General features: G+C 49.0%; 1 protein-coding gene across 4 annotated transcripts in view; it reads right to left on the reverse strand.

The window, feature by feature from the left end:
- The window catches only part of GAB2 (GRB2 associated binding protein 2), a 197,827-nt gene that overhangs the window by 11,530 nt on the left and 168,488 nt on the right, over nucleotides 1-17,809 (reverse strand). For 3 of the 4 annotated variants that reach the window (XR_009155561.1, XR_009155560.1, XM_058186878.1), the window contains exons 5-8: nucleotides 13,211-13,308; nucleotides 9,765-10,050; nucleotides 8,404-8,494; nucleotides 838-940 (exon numbers count right to left, since the gene is read on the reverse strand). Coding sequence is in view for 2 of the 4 variants with exons in the window: in XM_058186878.1 (XP_058042861.1) it covers nucleotides 838-940; nucleotides 8,404-8,494; nucleotides 9,765-10,050; nucleotides 13,211-13,308 (578 nt within the window). In the remaining 2 variants the exon portion in view is untranslated. The remainder of the gene's footprint in view (nucleotides 1-837; nucleotides 941-8,403; nucleotides 8,495-9,764; nucleotides 10,051-13,210; nucleotides 13,309-17,809) is intronic. The other variant, XM_058186879.1, reaches the window with a different exon arrangement.

The following is a 17,809-nucleotide window of genomic DNA, read 5'->3' on the forward strand; positions in this document are numbered from 1 at the left end:
GTGGACTCCCGTTACTTCTGCAAGAGGTCGGGTTGCCTTCCCCATGAATTCCAAGACGAAGGGCTTCCTTCGTGCGGAAATTCAGCACAAAACATAAAACAGGGGTGTCGTGTCCCACTCCTCCTCTGACGGCCGGGTCTGGGAAGTCTGTATCAAGCGTGGCCACGAAGCCTCTGCAGCTTTGCCAAATTCCTGTCAGAGTTCTCAGGGCAGGCAGGAATCCAAGGTGTGACTTCAGCAAACCAGATGAGACTTTGCCTGACTCAAGGAATGCCAGAAAGCAGATCCTTTATATAGGCCATGGGGTGTGGCTCCATGATTCAGTACTTATCCAGGCCTGCCCCTCCCTTCCTTTTGCTGACGTCGCCTCTCCATTCTCCGGAAGCGGGGATCTGTCCACTATTCGTCTTCCTGCTCAGCTGCCGGCAATTCTAGCTCGTGGCTGGCTTCATGCTCACATGCTATAGGAGGGAGGTTTGTTTGCTCAGTCTGTCCGGGCATGGTGCCAGGGCTGGGGGCTGGAGGCATGCCAGGCCATTCTTCTTCACTATCAGTCTCTGGCTCAGATAGCAGGAGATGGGAGGGGCCCGGCTGCGGAGAGGAGGGTGGGCGAGGCACAACAAGGGGTCTCTAACTATAGCAACTTTAAGACTTGTGGACTTCAACCCCCAGAGTTCCTCAGCTTGGTGGGCATGGCTTAATTGGGGGTCATGTGACTGAGTGGGCGTGGCTATGTGACTGGGGGAATCTACTTTCTCGCTCCCCCTCCCTCCTAGGAGTCCACCTTCTCACCATCACAGTAGATGCAGGAGAGAAATTCAAAAGATAAAGACTTACCATGGCCACATAATTTTCTTCACTATCTCCTGAGTCGGTGCTGGTTATACTCTGGGTTGAGGTGGGACGACAATATTGAGAAAAGTTGGAGTTGAAGGTTTGCCTGAAATGAGAGCATCCAGAAGAAAAGTCACAAGGAGCCAGAATAACCAGAGTTAGAAGGTGTTGGAATACAGTCTTTGTGTATTTTATACAACAACGGCAGCAATACCGTGTTTCCCCGAAAATAAGACCCTGCCTTACCGTATTTTTTTGGAGTATAAGACACACCTTTTTCCCCCCCAAAAAAGAGGGTGAAAATCTGGGTGTGTCTTATACTTGGAATGTAGCCCCGCCCAGCTTCTCAAACAGAGGTTTCAGAGGCTGAAAAAAGCATCAGAAATGAAGCTTCAGAAAAGAAGCCTCCAAACAGAGCTTCAGAAAAAAAGCCCCCGAACAGAGCTTCAGAAAAAAAAGCCTCCAAACAGAGCTTCAGGAAAAAAGTCCCCAAACAGAGCTTCAGAGGCTTTTTTTTCTGAAGCTGTTTCATAGGATTTCAGAGGCATTAAAAAAAAAGTTTTTTCCGAAGCTTTGTTTGGAGGCTTTTCCCCCCAAAGCTCTGTTTAGAGGCTTTTTTTCTGAAGTTCTGTTTGGAGGCTTTTTTTCTGAAGCTCTGTTTGGAGGCTTTTTTTCTGAAGTTCTGTTTGGAGGCTTTTTTTCTGAAGTTCTGTTTGGGGGCTTCTTTCCTGAAGCTCTGTGTGGAGGCTTCTTTTCTGAAGTTCTGTTTGGAGGCTTTTTTTCTGAAGTTCTGTTTGGGGGCTTCTTTCCTGAAGCTCTGTTTGGGGGCTTTTTTTCTGAAGCTCTGTTTGGAGGCTTTTTTTCTGAAGTTCTGTTTGGGGGCTTCTTTCCTGAAGCTCTGTTTGGGGGCTTCTTTTCTGAAGCTTCCTTTCTGAAGTCCATTTGCCTCCTGAAAAAACACCTTTGGGACAACCGTGACCTGGATGACTGAGAAACTCCATGGACATTTCTCACTGTCAGGAAATTCCTCCTTAGTTCTAGGTTGCTTCTCTCCTTGATTAATTCCCATCCGTTGCTTCTTGTCCTGCCGTTAGGGCACAGGAGGGTTTTCAGGAATCCTATCTGCCAAACTTGGAGTAGATGGAGAGACAGAACCATAGTGTCAGTGGGGAAACTGTGGGCATCTTAAACCAAGCCAAGTCCGAAAATGCTAGAGAATTCCTGGAAGCCTGGCACTCAGAAAAATCGGCCATCGACAGGCACATTGAGATGAACAACAGCTACATACCATTCAAAAGAGACCATCAAAAACCCCAAAGGTTTTTGCTAGGTTTCAAAACAGAATAGCAGAATAAGCATGGGTGGAAGGCACGCTGGAGGTCTTCTAGTCGAACCCACTGCTCAAGCAGGAAACCTGATACCGTTTCTGGCATATGGTTGTCCAATCTCTTCTTAAAAAAGAGACCAAAATATTTCCCCGCCAGCAATTGACGCCCAGATGAGCAGAGATTCACACGACTTGACTAACAATCAAGTGAAACAATGCCACGATCAAGGAACTACCAACGCAGCAAAACAAGCTAACAGTACAAAACAGCCTAATGAAGGAAATTTAAATGGTATATATAAAGATCTACATATATATATATATATATATATATATATATATATATATATATATATATATATATATATATATATATATATATGTTTTCTGAGGTTTTCATGGTGTTTGTAGGTAGGTCTTTGGTTATTCGGGTTTTCTCCGCGTAAAATTGGAAGTGTCTTGGCGGCGTTTCGTGAAGTCTCATTCGTCATCTTCAGGCTTCAGCCGTGCAAAAGCTCCCAGAAGCACGGCTGAAGCCTGAAGATGACGAATGAGACTTCGTCGAAACGTCGCCAAGACACTTCCAATTTTACGCGGGAGAAAACCCGAATAACCAAAGATCTACATACAAACACCCGTGAAAACCTCAGAAAACAAATATATATATAGGTCTTTGGTTGTTCGGGTTTTCTCCCGTGTAAAATTGGAAGTGTCTTGGCGACGTTTCGACGAAGTCTCATTCGTCATCTTCAGGCTTCAGCTTCGTGCTTCTGGGAGCAATGTGTGATCGCAGCTGTTTCTTCCTTTTAACTGCTAGTGGGGGTTTGAACAAACAAGTAGAAGGAGCACCCATGGGATCACCCCTCTCACCTGTCATTGCCAATCTCTACATGGAACACTTTGAAACCCAAGCTCTAGAAAAATCTGATCACAAACCCAAACTCTGGCTCAGATATGTAGACGACACCTTCATAATCTGGCCACACGGGAAAGAAAAACTTGACAACTTCCTCACACACCTCAATAGCCTACACCCCAAAATACAGTTCACCATGGAAACAGAAGTTAATAACCAACTTCCCTTCCTGGATGTCTTAGTCTACAGAAAACCCAATGGCTCCCTAGGACACACCATCTACCAGAAGAAAACACACACAAACCGCTATCTGCACGCACTCTCACACCACCACCCAGCACAGATCAACTCCGTAGCCAAGACACTCATCTCCAGAACAAAATGCTTAGCTGATGAACAACACCTAAAACCCGAACTAGACACTCTCACTAACGTACTAACATCCAATGGATTCCAAAGAAATAAGATTACCAAGCTAATCCAAAAAGAACCCCCCACTAAAATCCAAGACAGAGAACAAGAAAACGGCACAGCCCTCCTCCCATATATAAAAGGCACCACAGACAGAATCAGCAAGATCCTCCACAAACACAACATCAAGACAGCATTCTGCACAAACAGAAAAATATCCACCATCCTAAGAAACCCCAAAGACAAAATTGAGTTAGAAAATCAAGGAGTATATGAAATCCCATGCACCGCCTGCCCCACCACATACATTGGACAAACCAACAGAAGAATAAGTGCACGATTGAAGAACACAAGAACTCATTCAAAAAGAGGAACCAACTTCTTCCCTGGTCCAACACTTTAAAGTCACAGGACATGATATTGACTTTAAAAGACCAGAACTATCGCCAAAACTGAACACTTTAACAACAGAATAATCAGAGAAGCCATTGAGATAGAAAACGCCCACACAGCATGAACAAACGAGATGACACCTCCGCCTACCAGCCATTTGGAAACCTGCCTTATTGACAAACGAGTCCCTAACACGAGGAATGACACCAGACCCACACTCACAAGGTCCACACAGGATGTCACCACCGCACATCCACCCAGAAAGCAGACCCAAACCCACACTGATCATGAAGCACGACCAAGGACCAGAAGCCAGACCGCAGCTGCAACATTAGCCATTTCAAACCCCTCCAATCCATTCATGCAGCAGACTGACACCCACTATGAAGATGTAGCACCACCACAAAGCCAAACAACAGCTATGCAGCTCACCAGCTCAAATCCCCTGCAGCACAGACTAGACTGAGCACAACCAAGCCCCCACCAACACAGGACACACCCCAGCCAATCAGAGCACAGAAAACCCCATCCAATCAGAGCACAGCCAAGCTCCCACCCAATCAGTTCAAACCCCACTAGCAGTTAAAAGGAAGAAACAGCTGCGATCACACATTGCTCCCAGAAGCACGGTTGAAGCCTGAAGATGACGAATGAGACTTCGAAACGTCGCCAAGACACTTCCAATTTTACACGGGAGAAAACCCGAACAACCAAAGACCTATATACAAACACCCGTGAAAACCTCAGAAAACACACACACACACACACACACACACACACACACACACACACACACACACACACACATATATATATATATATATATATATATATATATATATAGTAAACTTTAAGATTCTGGTTACCACCTTTAAAGCGCTCCATGGCTTAGGGCCCGGGTACTTACGGGACCGCCTGCTGTTACCTCATGCCTCCCACCGACCCGTACGCTCACACAGAGAGGGTCTCCTCAGGGTGTCGTCTGCCAAACAATGTCGGCTGGCAGCCCCCAGGGGTAGGGCCTTCTCTGTTGGAGCTCCTACGCTTTGGAACGAACTTCCCCCTGGCTTACGCCAAGTGCCTGATCTTCGGACTTTTCGCCGTGAGCTGAAAACGCATCTATTTATTCAAGCGGGACTGGCTTAAAAGTTTTACTAAATTTTAATTGGGGTTATTTATTAATTTTAGTGTTTTAAACTTTTTAAATGTCGGCCACTTTTGTAATATGCTTTGTTTTAAACTCTGTTTTAATTGTGTATGTTGTGGATTTTATTCTGGCTGTACACCGCCCTGAGTCCTTCGGGAGAAGGGCGGTATAAAAATCAAATCAAATCAATAAATAAAATAAAATAAACGGTATAGGGCAGTGATGGCTAACTTTTTTTTCCCCTCAGGTGGCGAAAGCACATCCGTACGTGCCCACATTCATAATCCAATGCCCCCCACACAGGCTCCGGCCCCCTGTGCATGTGTATGCAATCGCCTTCGCACCCCAATTTGGGCCTAGCAGGCTTCCCTGAAGCCTCCGGAGGCCGGAAACGGCTCATTTCCCGACTTTTGGTAGGCTTGTTTTTTTATCCTCTGGAGCAGGGGTCTCCAACCTTGGCAACTTTAAGACTTGTGGACTTCAACTCCCAGAATTCCCCAGGTATCATGTATCAGTTGTGCCTCATGCTGGCTGAGGGATTATGGGAGTTGAAGTCTATGTATCTTGAAGGATGCTAGCTAAGGAATTCTGGGAGTTGAAGTCCACCCATCTTGAAGCATGCTTCGTGGAGAATTCTGGGATTTGAAGTCCACAAGTCTTAAAGTTGCCAAGGTTGGAGACCTCTGGTCTAATTCACAAATCACACGGGCCCAGAAATCCTATCCTCCCAACACCCCAATTCACAATATCCTAAACCAGAGGTGGGGACCAGGGTCCTTTTATGACTTGTGGACTTCGACTCCCAGAATTCCTGAGCCGGCTGGCACAGGAATTCTGGGAGTAGAAGTCCACAAGTCATGGAGGGGCCATGGTGCCCCCACCTCTGTCCTAAAACCATACGGGGGGTGGGGGGAAACCCTATCCTGAAGCCTCCAGGAGGGTGAAAACGGCTTCCCCTGGCCCACCGGAGGTCCTCCAGAGGCTGGAAATGGCCCGTTTCCAGATTTCCAGTAGGTCCATTTTTCATCCTCCCAGATCCTCCGCGCGAGCCCTGTACTTTCCTGGCATCTAAAATGGGCCGCGTGGAGACTCCTGGGAGGGGTAGGAGGCATGGCCATGTGCGTGCGTTTCCCGCAGGCGCAGCAGAGACCTGAAAAATCAGCTGGCCAGCGGGAGGTGCAGGCACATGCGCGGTGGAGCTGATCTACGGCGACGGCTCGCGTGCCCGCAGAAATGGCTCCGCGTGCCACCGGTGGCGCGCATGCCCTAGGTTCGCCGTCACGGGCGTAGGGTGTCCTGCCAGAGCAGTGGGTTGGACTAGAAGGCCTCCAATTTCCCTTCCAACTCTGCTATTCTGTCTTTTAAAACTACGGCTGGCTTTTTCTTTTATACCAAGCTACATATGCCTTACGATGATGGGTGAACTCAACCCCTGTGGTTTGCAAATTCTGGGCTTAGTACAACATCTGAGCTGGTGGACAGTGGGCGATTCAACAACGGTGACCTCACCCGGAGACAAACCCATCCTTTCTCCTCCCAGACAATGAATGATAATCTGAATTAGGGCATGACAAATTGTCTGCAACCTAACAGACAGCTCCATTCAACTGTTAATGGCTGGACTGCCTGCCCACTCAGCCCCAGGGGAGTGAGGCTCCCTGTATTAGAAGGGTCAGGGGCTGGTTTAGCATTAGGGGGAAGAGAGGGGCCGTGCTTTGACCCGAATGTGCTTTGGAGAATCTGGCAGACCCAGGCCCTGTATTCTTAAACAGCTGTGCGTATTCCCAGAATTGTGCTATTGCTCTTCACTGCTATCATACCATTTAAGGAGTTGCAGAATTAGGCCACCTGTAAACCTCGTACTACCTGTACAAAGCATCTTAGAATAACAGAGTTGGAAGGGACCTTGGAGGTCTTCTAGTCCAACCCCCTGCTTAGGCAGGAAACCCTACAGCACTTCAGACAAATGATTATCCAACATCTTAAAAACTTCCAGCGCTGGAGCATTTGCAACTTCTGGAGGCAAGTTGTTCTACTGATTAATTGTTTTCACTGTCAGGAAATTTCTCCTTAGTTCTAAGTTGCTTCTCTCCTTGATTAGTTTCCACCCATTGCTTCTTGTCCTGCCCTCAGGTGCTTTGGAGAATAGTTTGACTCCCTCTTCTTTGCGGCAACCCCTGAAATATTGGAACGCTGCTATCATGTCTCCCCTAGTCCTTTTTTTCATTAAACTAGGCATACCGAGTTCCTGCAACTGTTCTTCATATGTTTTAGCCTCCAGTCCCCTAAACATCTTTGTGGCTCTTCTCTGCACTCTTTCTAGAGTCTCAACATCCTTTTTACATCGTGGCGACCAAAACTGAATGCAATATTCCAAGTGTGGCCTTACCAAGGCATTGTAAAGTGGTATTAACACTTTACGTGATCTTGATTCTATCCCTCTGTTGATGCAGCTCAGAACTGTGTTGGCTTTTTTGGCAGCTGCTGCACACAGCTGGCTCCTTAAACGGTTGTCCACCAGGACTCCAAGATCCCTCTCACAATTACTACTACTGAGCAAGGTACCACATATACGGTACCTGTGCTTCTTGTACAAAGCATATATATTTTTAAAAAAACGTATTTCCTAAGTGTTTAGGAAGTTTTTTCTCAGCCTTGGTGGCTTTAAGATGGGTGGACTTCAACTCCTAGAATTCCCCAGCCAACAAGCAGGTTGCTAACTTAACAACTTCAGGGATTCACTTAACGACGGTGGCAGTAAAGTTTGTAAAATGGGGCAAAACTCACTTAACAACTCTCTCGCTCAGCAAATTTTGGGCACAATTGTGGTCCTACATCAAGGACTACTCTGTATATATAAGTCAAGCTGGGGAACATAGCTAATGCTCTTTCATCCTCCTGTTCTCGGCACAGCAACAACCCTTTAAGGTGGCTTGGGCTGAGTGAGAGAGTGACAGGTCCAAAACCACTCAGTTTGTTTTTCAAGCTTAAGGCGGGACTAGAACTCACGGTCTTCTGGCGATTGGCCCAAAGTCACCCAACCGGTTTTCATGCCTAAGGCGGGACTAGAACTCACAGTCTCCTGGTATTTGGATCAAAGTTACCCAGCGGGCTTTGATGGCTAAGGTGGCACTAGAACTCACACTGGCACCTTAGGCATGACATTCTTTCATTCTTCTGATTTTCCCCACAATAACATTGGCACAATAACATTGGGTTAAGATTGGGCTAAGAGAGAAGTACTGGCTCAAAGTCACCCAGCCACTTTCATGCCTAAGGCAGAACTAGAACTCACCGTCTCCTGGTGATTGGCCCAACGTCACCCACAGGCTTTCATGCTAAGGCAGGACTAGAACTCACTGTGTCCTGGGTTCCAGAAATCATGATTAAACCAAATTGGCTCTTTAAAAAAAAACAATGCAGTGTTATACTCACCCGGGTCTAGACCATGATTTTGTGACTGGCGATTTAAAGGGCAGTTCATCAATGACTGAATTGCCCCTGAGGTCAAGCGGGGTCGGTTTGGCTGGAGGAGAAAGAATCACAGTTAGGTTGGAGAGCTGCTTAAGGCTCCATTGAGCTGAAATTATTAAAAGTATCATACCATCCCTCCAGCCCTCCTTCCTTCAACCATCCATCCATCTATTCTCCATCCATTAGTCCTTCTTTTCATTATCCATCCATCCATTCATCCACCCACCCATCTATTTCTTCCAGAATCCATCCATCCACTCATCAATCCATCACTCCATCCATCCGTCCTTCCTTCAATCATCCATCCATCTTTTCCACCATCCATCCATCTACTCATCATCCACCCACCCACCCACCACCCACCCACCCACCCATCCATCCATCCATCCATCCATCCAACCAACTTTTCCAGCATCCATCCATCCATCCATCCATCCATCCATCCATCCATCCATCCATCCAACCATTCACTCATCCTTCTTTTCATCAATCCATTCATCGATCCATCCTTCTTTTCATCATCCATCCATCCATCCGTCCATCCATCCATCTATCCACATCAACCCTCTCATTCACCCTTCCCTCCAGCCTTCCTTCCTTCAATCATCCATCTCTTCCACCATCCATCCATCCACTTATCATCCATCTACCCACCCACTTATCCATCCATCCATCTTTTCCAGCATCCATCCATCCATGCACTCACCCACCCATCCACTCATCCTTCTTTTCATCATTCATTGATCCATCCTTCTTTTCATCACCCATCCATCCATCCACATTAACCCAGTCATCCACCCATCCCTCCAGCCATCCTTCCTTCAATCATCCATCTCTTCCACCATCCATTCACTCATCATCCACCCACTCACCCACCCATCCTTTTCATCCATCCATCCATCCATCCATCCATCCATCCATCCATCCATCCATCCATCCATCCATCTTTTCAAGCATCCAGCCAGCCAGCCAGCCAGCCACCAGCCACCCACCTACCCATCCTTTTCATCCATCCATCCATCCATCCATCCATCCATCCAGCCAGCCAACCACCCACCCTTCTTTTCATCCATCCATCCATAGATCCATCCATCCATCCATCCATCCATCCATCCATCCATCCATCCATCCATCCATCCATCCATCCATCCATCCATCCATCCATCCATCCATCTTTTTGATCATCCAGCCAGCCAGCCAGCCAGCCAGCCAGCCAGCCAGCCAGCCAGCCACCCATCCTTTTCATCCATCCATCCATCCATCCATCTATCCATCCACCCATCCTTCTTTCCATCCATCCATCCATCCACCCAAGTCTTCACCTTTTCGATCTGGCTTAAGGTTGCGGTTGATGGGTGGGGGCTGGATTTCACTCATCCGCCTCAAGGGCTGAGAGCTGCTGCCGCTGCCTTTCTGAGCTGGGAAGGTGGAGGAAGAATGGGCCATCATGTCCAGGTGGTGAGGCCCAGGGCTCATGGGGATGTAGAGGTTCTGGGAGCTGTCATCGGAGCGCTCCATCCTCTGCAGGAGGGAAGAACCTGGGTTCATGGGGACGTAGTTGTCTTCGGAGTCCGCGCTATGGGAACGAGCCACAACGGTTTTGTTCTGCTGGGACAGAAAACGAAAGCTGAGTCAGAATAGGGAAGGTAGGAAAACATTCCATTCCTAGCTCGGTAAGGCAGCCTGAATTTCAGCTTTGCTTGTTTAAGACAAGTTTCTAGTCCTTAAGACTCTAGACCAGGAGTGTCAAACTCAATTTCATTGAGGGACGCATCAGGGTTGTGTTTGACCTCAGGGGAGGGGCAGGGGGGGCAGCTTGACGTCACTCTTGTTGGGGGCATCTGTGGCCCGAGGGCTCTGCCAGCGAAAACGGGATCCCGAGTTCCTTTTTCGGTTGTGACGGCCTCCTGCAACCCTCCGCCAGTGAAAATGGAGCTCGTGAGGGCTGCCTGTGGCCTTCTGAGCTCCGTTTTCACTCACAGAGGCACCACAGGCTGGTCCTTCGCTGTTTCCAGGGCGGCCCCGCGGATCGGATCCATTCCCCTGCCCCCCGGGCCTTGAGTTTGACACCCCTGCTCTAGACAATAGTACTGGGGAAAACCACGGTTGCTCTCTGTAAGGGCAAAGAGAGGAAAAAGAGAATTCCACAAGGTCGTTAACATAAATCCGCCAATATTTCTTTCTTTATTTACTTGCTTTAATTGTAGGTGACTTTCACGTTTAGTCAGCTGTTATCAGCTGGCAGCTCCCTCTGCGGAATGGGACAACTCCCTACGGCCAACTCACAACAGCGCAACTCACAACAGCACAACTCACAACAGCGTAACTCACAACAGTGCAACTCACAACAGCACAACTCACCGTGGGACAATTCAACAAACGCAAAAGTTAAATTCCTCTCAACAGAACTGTGACCAATAATCATAAATTAAAGAACCCAGAAATACTAGAATTGCAAAATTTTTTGAGGAAAACACGGTCCCCGATAATAAAAGGAAATGGAGAAAGGGGTTAATACAGCAAAATGTATACGGAAATTTACAGTCATCCATGTCATGGTTGTCCCAAAAGTGCTTTTTATATATATACATACATACATATATACATACATACATATATATATATATATATTTGTTTTCTGAGGTTTTCACGGGTATTTGTATGTAGGTTTTTGGTTATTCGGGTTTTCTCCCGCGTAAAATTGGAAGTGTCTTGGCGTCGTTTCGACGAAGACTCATTCGTCATCTTCAGGCTTCAGCTTCGTGCTTCTGGGAGCAATGTGTGATTGCAGCTGTTTCTTCCTTTTTAACTGCTAGTGGGGGTTTGAACTGATTGGGTGGGAACTTGGCTGTGCTCTGATTGGATGGGTTTTTTTTTGTGCTCTGAGGAAGAAACAGCTGCAATCACACATTGCTCCCAGAAGCACGAAGCTGAAGCCTGAAGATGACGAATGAGACTTCGTCGAAACGTCGCCAAGACACTTCCAATTTTACGCGGGAGAAAACCCGAATAACCAAAGACCTACATACAAACACCCGCGAAAACCTCAGAAAACAAATATATATATATATATATTTAAAAAGGCAGCTGGACTTTTTTTTGGTTTTCTTTGAATACATTTTGCTTCTCATCCGAGAAGCTTCTTCAGTTCCTTCCTTGTCCCAAAGGTGCTTTTTCAAATGATGCCTGGAGTTTCTTGGGGTTTTTTTCCCTTGAAGACCCTCCTCCTCCTTTCCTCCTCCTCCTTTCTTCTTCTTTCTCCTTCTTTTCTTTCTTCCCCTGCCCTCTCTCCTTCTTCTTCCTCCTCCTCCTCCTTCTTTCCTCCACCTCCTCGCGTCTTCTTCAGGGGGTGGGATTCAGCCGGTTTGGGAAAACCGGATGCTAATTTTACATCTGGTTTGCCGAACCAGATGTAAAGGAATGATGCAAGGAATGGCTGGCTCTGCCTGCCCCGCCCCTCCCAGGAGCCTCCACGCGGCCCGTTTTGGATGTGAGCTAAGTGCAGAGTTCGTGCAGAGGCTCCTGGAGGGTGAAAAATGGGTGTCCCAGAAGTTTGTTTATTTATTTATTTATTTATTTTGTCACACAGTATATATAAGCATAAGCATGAAATGACTGTACAATAAGTGAGCATATATATAACAATAAAAACAACAACAGAGTTGGAAGGGACCTTGGAGGCCTTCTAGTCCAACCCCCTGCCCAGGCAGGAAACCCTACACCATTTCAGTCAGATGGTTATCCAACATTTTCTTAAAAATTTCCAGTGTTGGAGCATTCACAACTTCTGCAGGCAAGTTGTTCCACTGATTAATTGTTTTGACTGTCAGGAAATTTCTCCTTAGTTCTAAATTGCTTTTTTCCTTGATCAGTTTCCACCCATTGCTATAAGTATGAGTATGTAATAACTATATTAATTGGATATAACGAAAGGAAACAATAGGACAGGAACGGTAGGCACGCTGGTGCTCTTATGCACGCCCCTTGCAGACCTCTTAGGAATGGGGTGAGGTCAATAGTAGACAGTTTTTGGTTAAAGCTTTGGGGATTTTGGGAAGAGACCACAGAGTCAGGTAGTGCATTCCAGGCATTAAGAACTCTGTTACTGAAGTCATATTTTCTGCAATCAAGATTGGAGCGGTTAACATTAAGCTTAAATCTATTGCGTGCTCGTGTATTGTTGCGATTGAAGCTGAAGTAGTCTTCGACAGGAAGGACGTTGTAATAGATGATTCTATGTTCTATGATTCTATGTTCCGGAAGTGGACGTACTTCCAGCCTCCCGAGGACCTCCTGAGCCTGGGGGAGGCCGTTTTTGCCATCCTGGAGGTTCAAGGAAAGCCTCCAGGGCCCGGGGAGGGCAAAAACGCTCCCCACATGGTGCAGGAGGCCAAATAGACCACGCCCCCATGGCCACGCCCACCCAGCAACTGGGCAGAGAACCGGTTGCTAAATTTTTCAATCCCACCCCTGGTTTTCTTCCTTCTCCTTCTTCCTTCCCCTGGTCCCTCTCCTTCTTTTTCGTTCCTCTTCCTCTTCCTCGTTCTCCTCCCCCTCCTCCTCCTCCTCCTCCTCCTCCTCCTCCTCCTCCTCCTCCTCCTCTTCCTCCTCCTCCTCTCTGTTTTCAAGAAAAAAACAACCACCAAGAAAGTCCGGTTGCCTTTTGAAGGAGCATCTTTGGGACAGCCATGACCTGGATGACTGAGAATCTCTCACAGACGTCTAACAAGCAGCTTGAGACGTTTCTCGAAAGGCCCGCGAAGCTCACCAGATACGAACTGGCTCCAAAGAGATTCGCAGACTCGGCCGACGGCCCCGTGCCACTGACGCTGGGCTGAGGATATTCATAGGTTTCGCAGGAAGAGGCTGGAACCAAAAGCATGGACAGGAACATGAGAGCAAGTCAACTGAGATGTTCCTCTAAATGCAGCATTAAGAGATCAGCAAAAGTTAGTTTCACCAGCATTTCTCAACCTCAGCAAGGCGTAGGGCCTGCTCTGCTTGGGTGGGGGGCAGTGATGGAATTCAATTTTTTTTTACTACTGGTTCTGTGGGCGTGGCTTGGTGGCCGTGGCAGGGGAAGGATACTGCAAAATCTCCATTCCCTCTCAACTCCTGGGGGAAGGATATTGCAAAATCCCCATTCCTACCCCACTCCAGGAGAAGGATCCTGTAAAATTCCGGATTCCCACCCCACTCCTGGGGGATGGATATTGCAAAAACCCCATTCCTTCCCTACTCCTGGGGGAAGGATCCTGCAAAATCCCCATTCCCTCCCCACTCCTGGGGGAAGGATATTGCAAAATCCCCATTCCCTCCCCACTCCTGGGGGAAGCATATTGCAAAATCCCCATTCCCTCCCCACTCCTGGGGGAAGGATATTGCAAAATCCCCATTCCTACCCCACTCCAGGGGAAGGATACTGCAAAATCCCCATTCCCAACCCACTTCAGGGGAAGGATACTGTAAAATCCCCATTCCCTCCCCACTCCTGGGGGAAGGATATTGCAAAATCCCCATTCCTACCCCACTCCAAGAGAAGGATCCTGTAAAATTCCAGATTCCCACCCCACTTTGGGGGATGGATATTGCAAAAACCCCATTCCCTCCCTACTCCTGGGGGAAGGATCCTGCAAAATCCCCATTCCCTTCCCACTCCTGGGGGAAGGATATTGCAAAATCCCCATTCCCACCCTACTCTGGGACCAGGGCATTTGCCAGTTCTCTGAACTACTCAAAATTTCCGGTACCGATTCTCCAGAGCCTGTCAGAATAGCACCCCTGGGTGGGGGAAGGGTTGGAGTAGATGACCTACAAGGTCCCTTCCAACTCGGTATCAAGACATCTGGGGAATTCTGGGAGTTGAAGTCCACCCATCGTCAAGTTGCCAAGGCTGAGAATCACTGCTCCAATCAGTGGTGGGTTGCCCCCAGTTTGGACCGGTTCTATAGAATCGGTAGTAAAGCCGACGGGAGGCTCCGCCCACTTACTCAAACGTCATCAAAACTCTTCTGCGCATGTGAACGAGCGTGCGCGGGATATGATGCAAACTGGTAATAAAGGTAAGTAGAACCAGTGTTGGGATTCAGCCGGTTCGCACCACTTCGGGAGAACCGGTTGTTAACTTTCTGAGCAGTTTGGCGAACTGGTTGTTGGAAGAAATCATTAGGGCAGAGAACCGGTTGTTAAATTACTTGAATCCCACCACTGAGTAGAACCCACCCCTGGCTCCAATGTCACGTCCCTACTCTTCACAGAAGTTGGGGCTGCACTTAAGAGGAACGTTGGGGAAAAAGCCCCTTCCTCAAATAATCTTCTGATAGAAAACGAGCAGCAGCTCAGCTCCCTGATCCAATTCAAGGTGCTGGTTGTCACTTTAAGAGAAGGACCTCCTAACATCCTCTGCCCACCCCTGCTCTGGTGGGTTGGATGGACATAATTGGAAAAACATGGCCCTTCAAATAATTTGGCCCCGGGTCCAGACAATTTGTAGGGCCATCTTTTTCCAGTCGTGTCTACCCGACCATCCAGAGCAGGGGGGCAGGAGATGTCAGGAGCCCATTCTCTTAAGGACCTCCATCTGGTGGGACCAAGAAAAAGGGCCTTCTCCGTGGTGGCTCCCTCCCTATGGAACATCATCCGTGTGGAAATGAGATTGACATTTTTTTTAAAGGCCCGGAAGACTGGGTTCTGTCAGTAGGCCTGGAGATGGCCCTATAAGGTTTCTAAAGGAAGGGAGGGAGGGAGGGAGGGAGGGAGGGAGTGTTAGGAAGGAAGGAAGGAAGGAAGGAAGGAAGGGTTAGGAAGGGTTAGGAAGGGAGGGAGGGAGAGAGGGAGGGAGGGAGGGAGGAAGAGTTAGGAAGGAAGGGTTAGGAAAGGAGGGAGGGAGAGAGGGAGGGAGGAAAGGTTAGGAAGGAAGGAAGGGAGGTATTAGGGAGGGAGGGAAAGAGGGAGGGAGGGAGGAAGGGTTAGGAAGGAAGGAAGGAACAGTTAGGAAGGGAGGGAGGGAGAGAGGGAGTAAGGGAGGGTTAGGAAGGAAGGAAAGGTTAGGAAGAAAGTGTTAGGAAGGGAGGGAGGGTTAGGGAGGGAGGAAGGGTTAGGAAGGAAGGAAAGGTTAGGAAGAAAGTGTTAGGAAGGGAGGGAGGGTTAGGGAGGGAGGAAGGTTAGGAAGGAAGGAAGGTTAGGAAAGGAGGAGGGAGGAAGGGAGGGTTAGGAAGGAAGGGTTAGGAAGGAAGGAAGGGTAAGGAAGGAAGGAAAGGTTAGGAAGAAAGTGTTAGGAAGGGAGGGAGGGTTAGGGAGGGAGGAAGGGTTAGGAAGGAAGGAAAGGTTAGGAAGAAAGTGTTAGGAAGGGAGGGAGGGTTAGGGAGGGAGGAAGGGTTAGGAAGGAAGGAAGGGTTAGGAAAGGAGGAGGAGGAGGAAGGGTTAGGAAGGAAGGGTTAGGAAGGGAGGGAGAGAGGAGAGATGGAGTAAGGGAGGGAGGGAGGGAGGAAGGGTTAGGAAGGAAGGAAGGAAGGTTAGGAAGGAGGGAGGAGAGAGGAGGGAGGAGGGAGGAGGTTAGGAAGGAAGGAAGGAAGGGTTAGGAAGGGAGGGAGGAAGAGAGGGATTAAGGGAGGGAGGGAGGGAGGAAGGGTTAGGAAGGAAGGAAAGGTTAGGAAGGAAGGAAGGGTTAGGGAGGAAGGAAAGGTTAGGAAGAAAGTGTTAGGAAGGGAGGGAGGTTAGGAGGAGGAAGGGTTAGGAAGGAGGGAAGGGTTAGGAAGAAAGTGTTAGGAAGGGAGGGAGGGGTGGGGAGGGAGGAAGGGTTAGGAAGGAAGGAAGGGTTAGGAAAGGAGGGAGGGAGGGAGGAAGGGTTAGGAAAGAAGGGTTAGGAAGGGAGGGAGAGAGGGAGAGAGGGAGTAAGGGAGGGAGGGAGGGAGGAAGGGTTAGGAAGGAAGGAAGGAAGGGTTAGGAAGGAGGGAGGGAGAGAGGGAGGGAGGGAGGGAGGGAGGGAGGGTTAGGAAGGAAGGAAGGAAGGGTTAGGAAGGGAGGGAGGAAGAGAGGGATTAAGGGAGGGAGGGAGGGAGGAAGGGTTAGGAAGGAAGGAAAGGTTAGGAAGGGAGGGAGGGAGAGAGGGAGAGGGAGAGGAGGAAGGGTTAGGAAGGAAGGAAGGAAGGGTTAGGAAGGGAGGGAGGAGAGGGAGGGAGGAGGGAGGAGGAAGGGTTAGGAAGGAAGGAAGGAAGGGTTAGGAAGGGAGGGAGGGAGAGAGGGAGGAGGAGGGAGGAGGAAGGGTTAGGAAGGAAGGAAGGAAGGGTTAGGAAGGGAGGGAGGAGAGAGGGAGGAGGGAGGGAGGAGGAAGGGTTAGGAAGGAAGGAAGGAAGGGTTAGGAAGGGAGGGAGGAGAGGATTAAGGGAGGAGGAGGGAGGAAGGGTTAGGAAGGAAGGAAGGTTAGGAAGGGAGGGAGGAGAGAGGAGGAGGGAGGGAGGAGGAAGGGTTAGGAAGGAAGGAAGGAAGGGTTAGGAAGGGAGGAGGGAGAGAGGGAGGAGGGAGGAGGAGGAAGGGTTAGGAAGGAAGGAAGGAAGGGTTAGGAAGGGAGGGAGGAGAGAGGATTAAGGGAGGGAGGAGGAGGAAGGGTTAGGAAGGAAGGAAGGGTTAGGAAGGGAGGAGGGAGAGAGGGAGGAGGAGGGAGGAGGAAGGGTTAGGAAGGAAGGAAGGAAGGGTTAGGAAGGGAGGAGGGAGAGAGGGAGGAGGAGGGAGGAGGAGGAAGGGTTAGGAAGGAAGGAAGGAAGGGTTAGGAAGGGAGGAGGGAGAGGGAGAGGGAGTAAGGGAGGAGGAGGGAGGAAGGGTTAGGAAGGAAGGAAGGAAGGGTTAGGAAGGAGGGAGGGAGAGAGGGAGGAGGGAGGAGGAGGAAGGGTTAGGAAGGAAGGAAGGAAGGGTTAGGAAGGAGGAGGAGAGAGGATTAAGGGAGGAGGAGGAGGAAGGGTTAGGAAGGAAGGAAGGTTAGGAAGGGAGGAGGGAGAGAGGGAGGAGGGAGGAGGAGGAAGGGTTAGGAAGGAAGGAAGGAAGGGTTAGGAAGGGAGGAGGAGAGAGGGAGGAGGAGGAGGAGGAAGGGTTAGGAAGGAAGGAAGGAAGGGTTAGGAAGGGAGGAGGGAGAGAGGGAGGAGGGAGGAGGGAGGAAGGGTTAGGAAGGAAGGAAGGAAGGGTTAGGAAGGGAGGGAGGAGAGAGGGAGGAGGAGGGAGGAAGGGTTGGGAAGGAAGGAAGGAAGGGTTAGGAAGGGAGGAGGGAGAGGAGGAGGGAGGGAGGAAGGGTTAGGAAGGAAGGAAGGGTTAGGAAGGGAGGGAGGAGAGAGGATTAAGGGAGGAGGGAGGAGGAAGGGTTAGGAAGGAAGGAAGG

Source organism: Ahaetulla prasina, chromosome 5 (genome assembly GCF_028640845.1).
Source record: "Ahaetulla prasina isolate Xishuangbanna chromosome 5, ASM2864084v1, whole genome shotgun sequence".
Classification (NCBI taxonomy): Eukaryota; Metazoa; Chordata; class Lepidosauria; order Squamata; family Colubridae; genus Ahaetulla; species Ahaetulla prasina.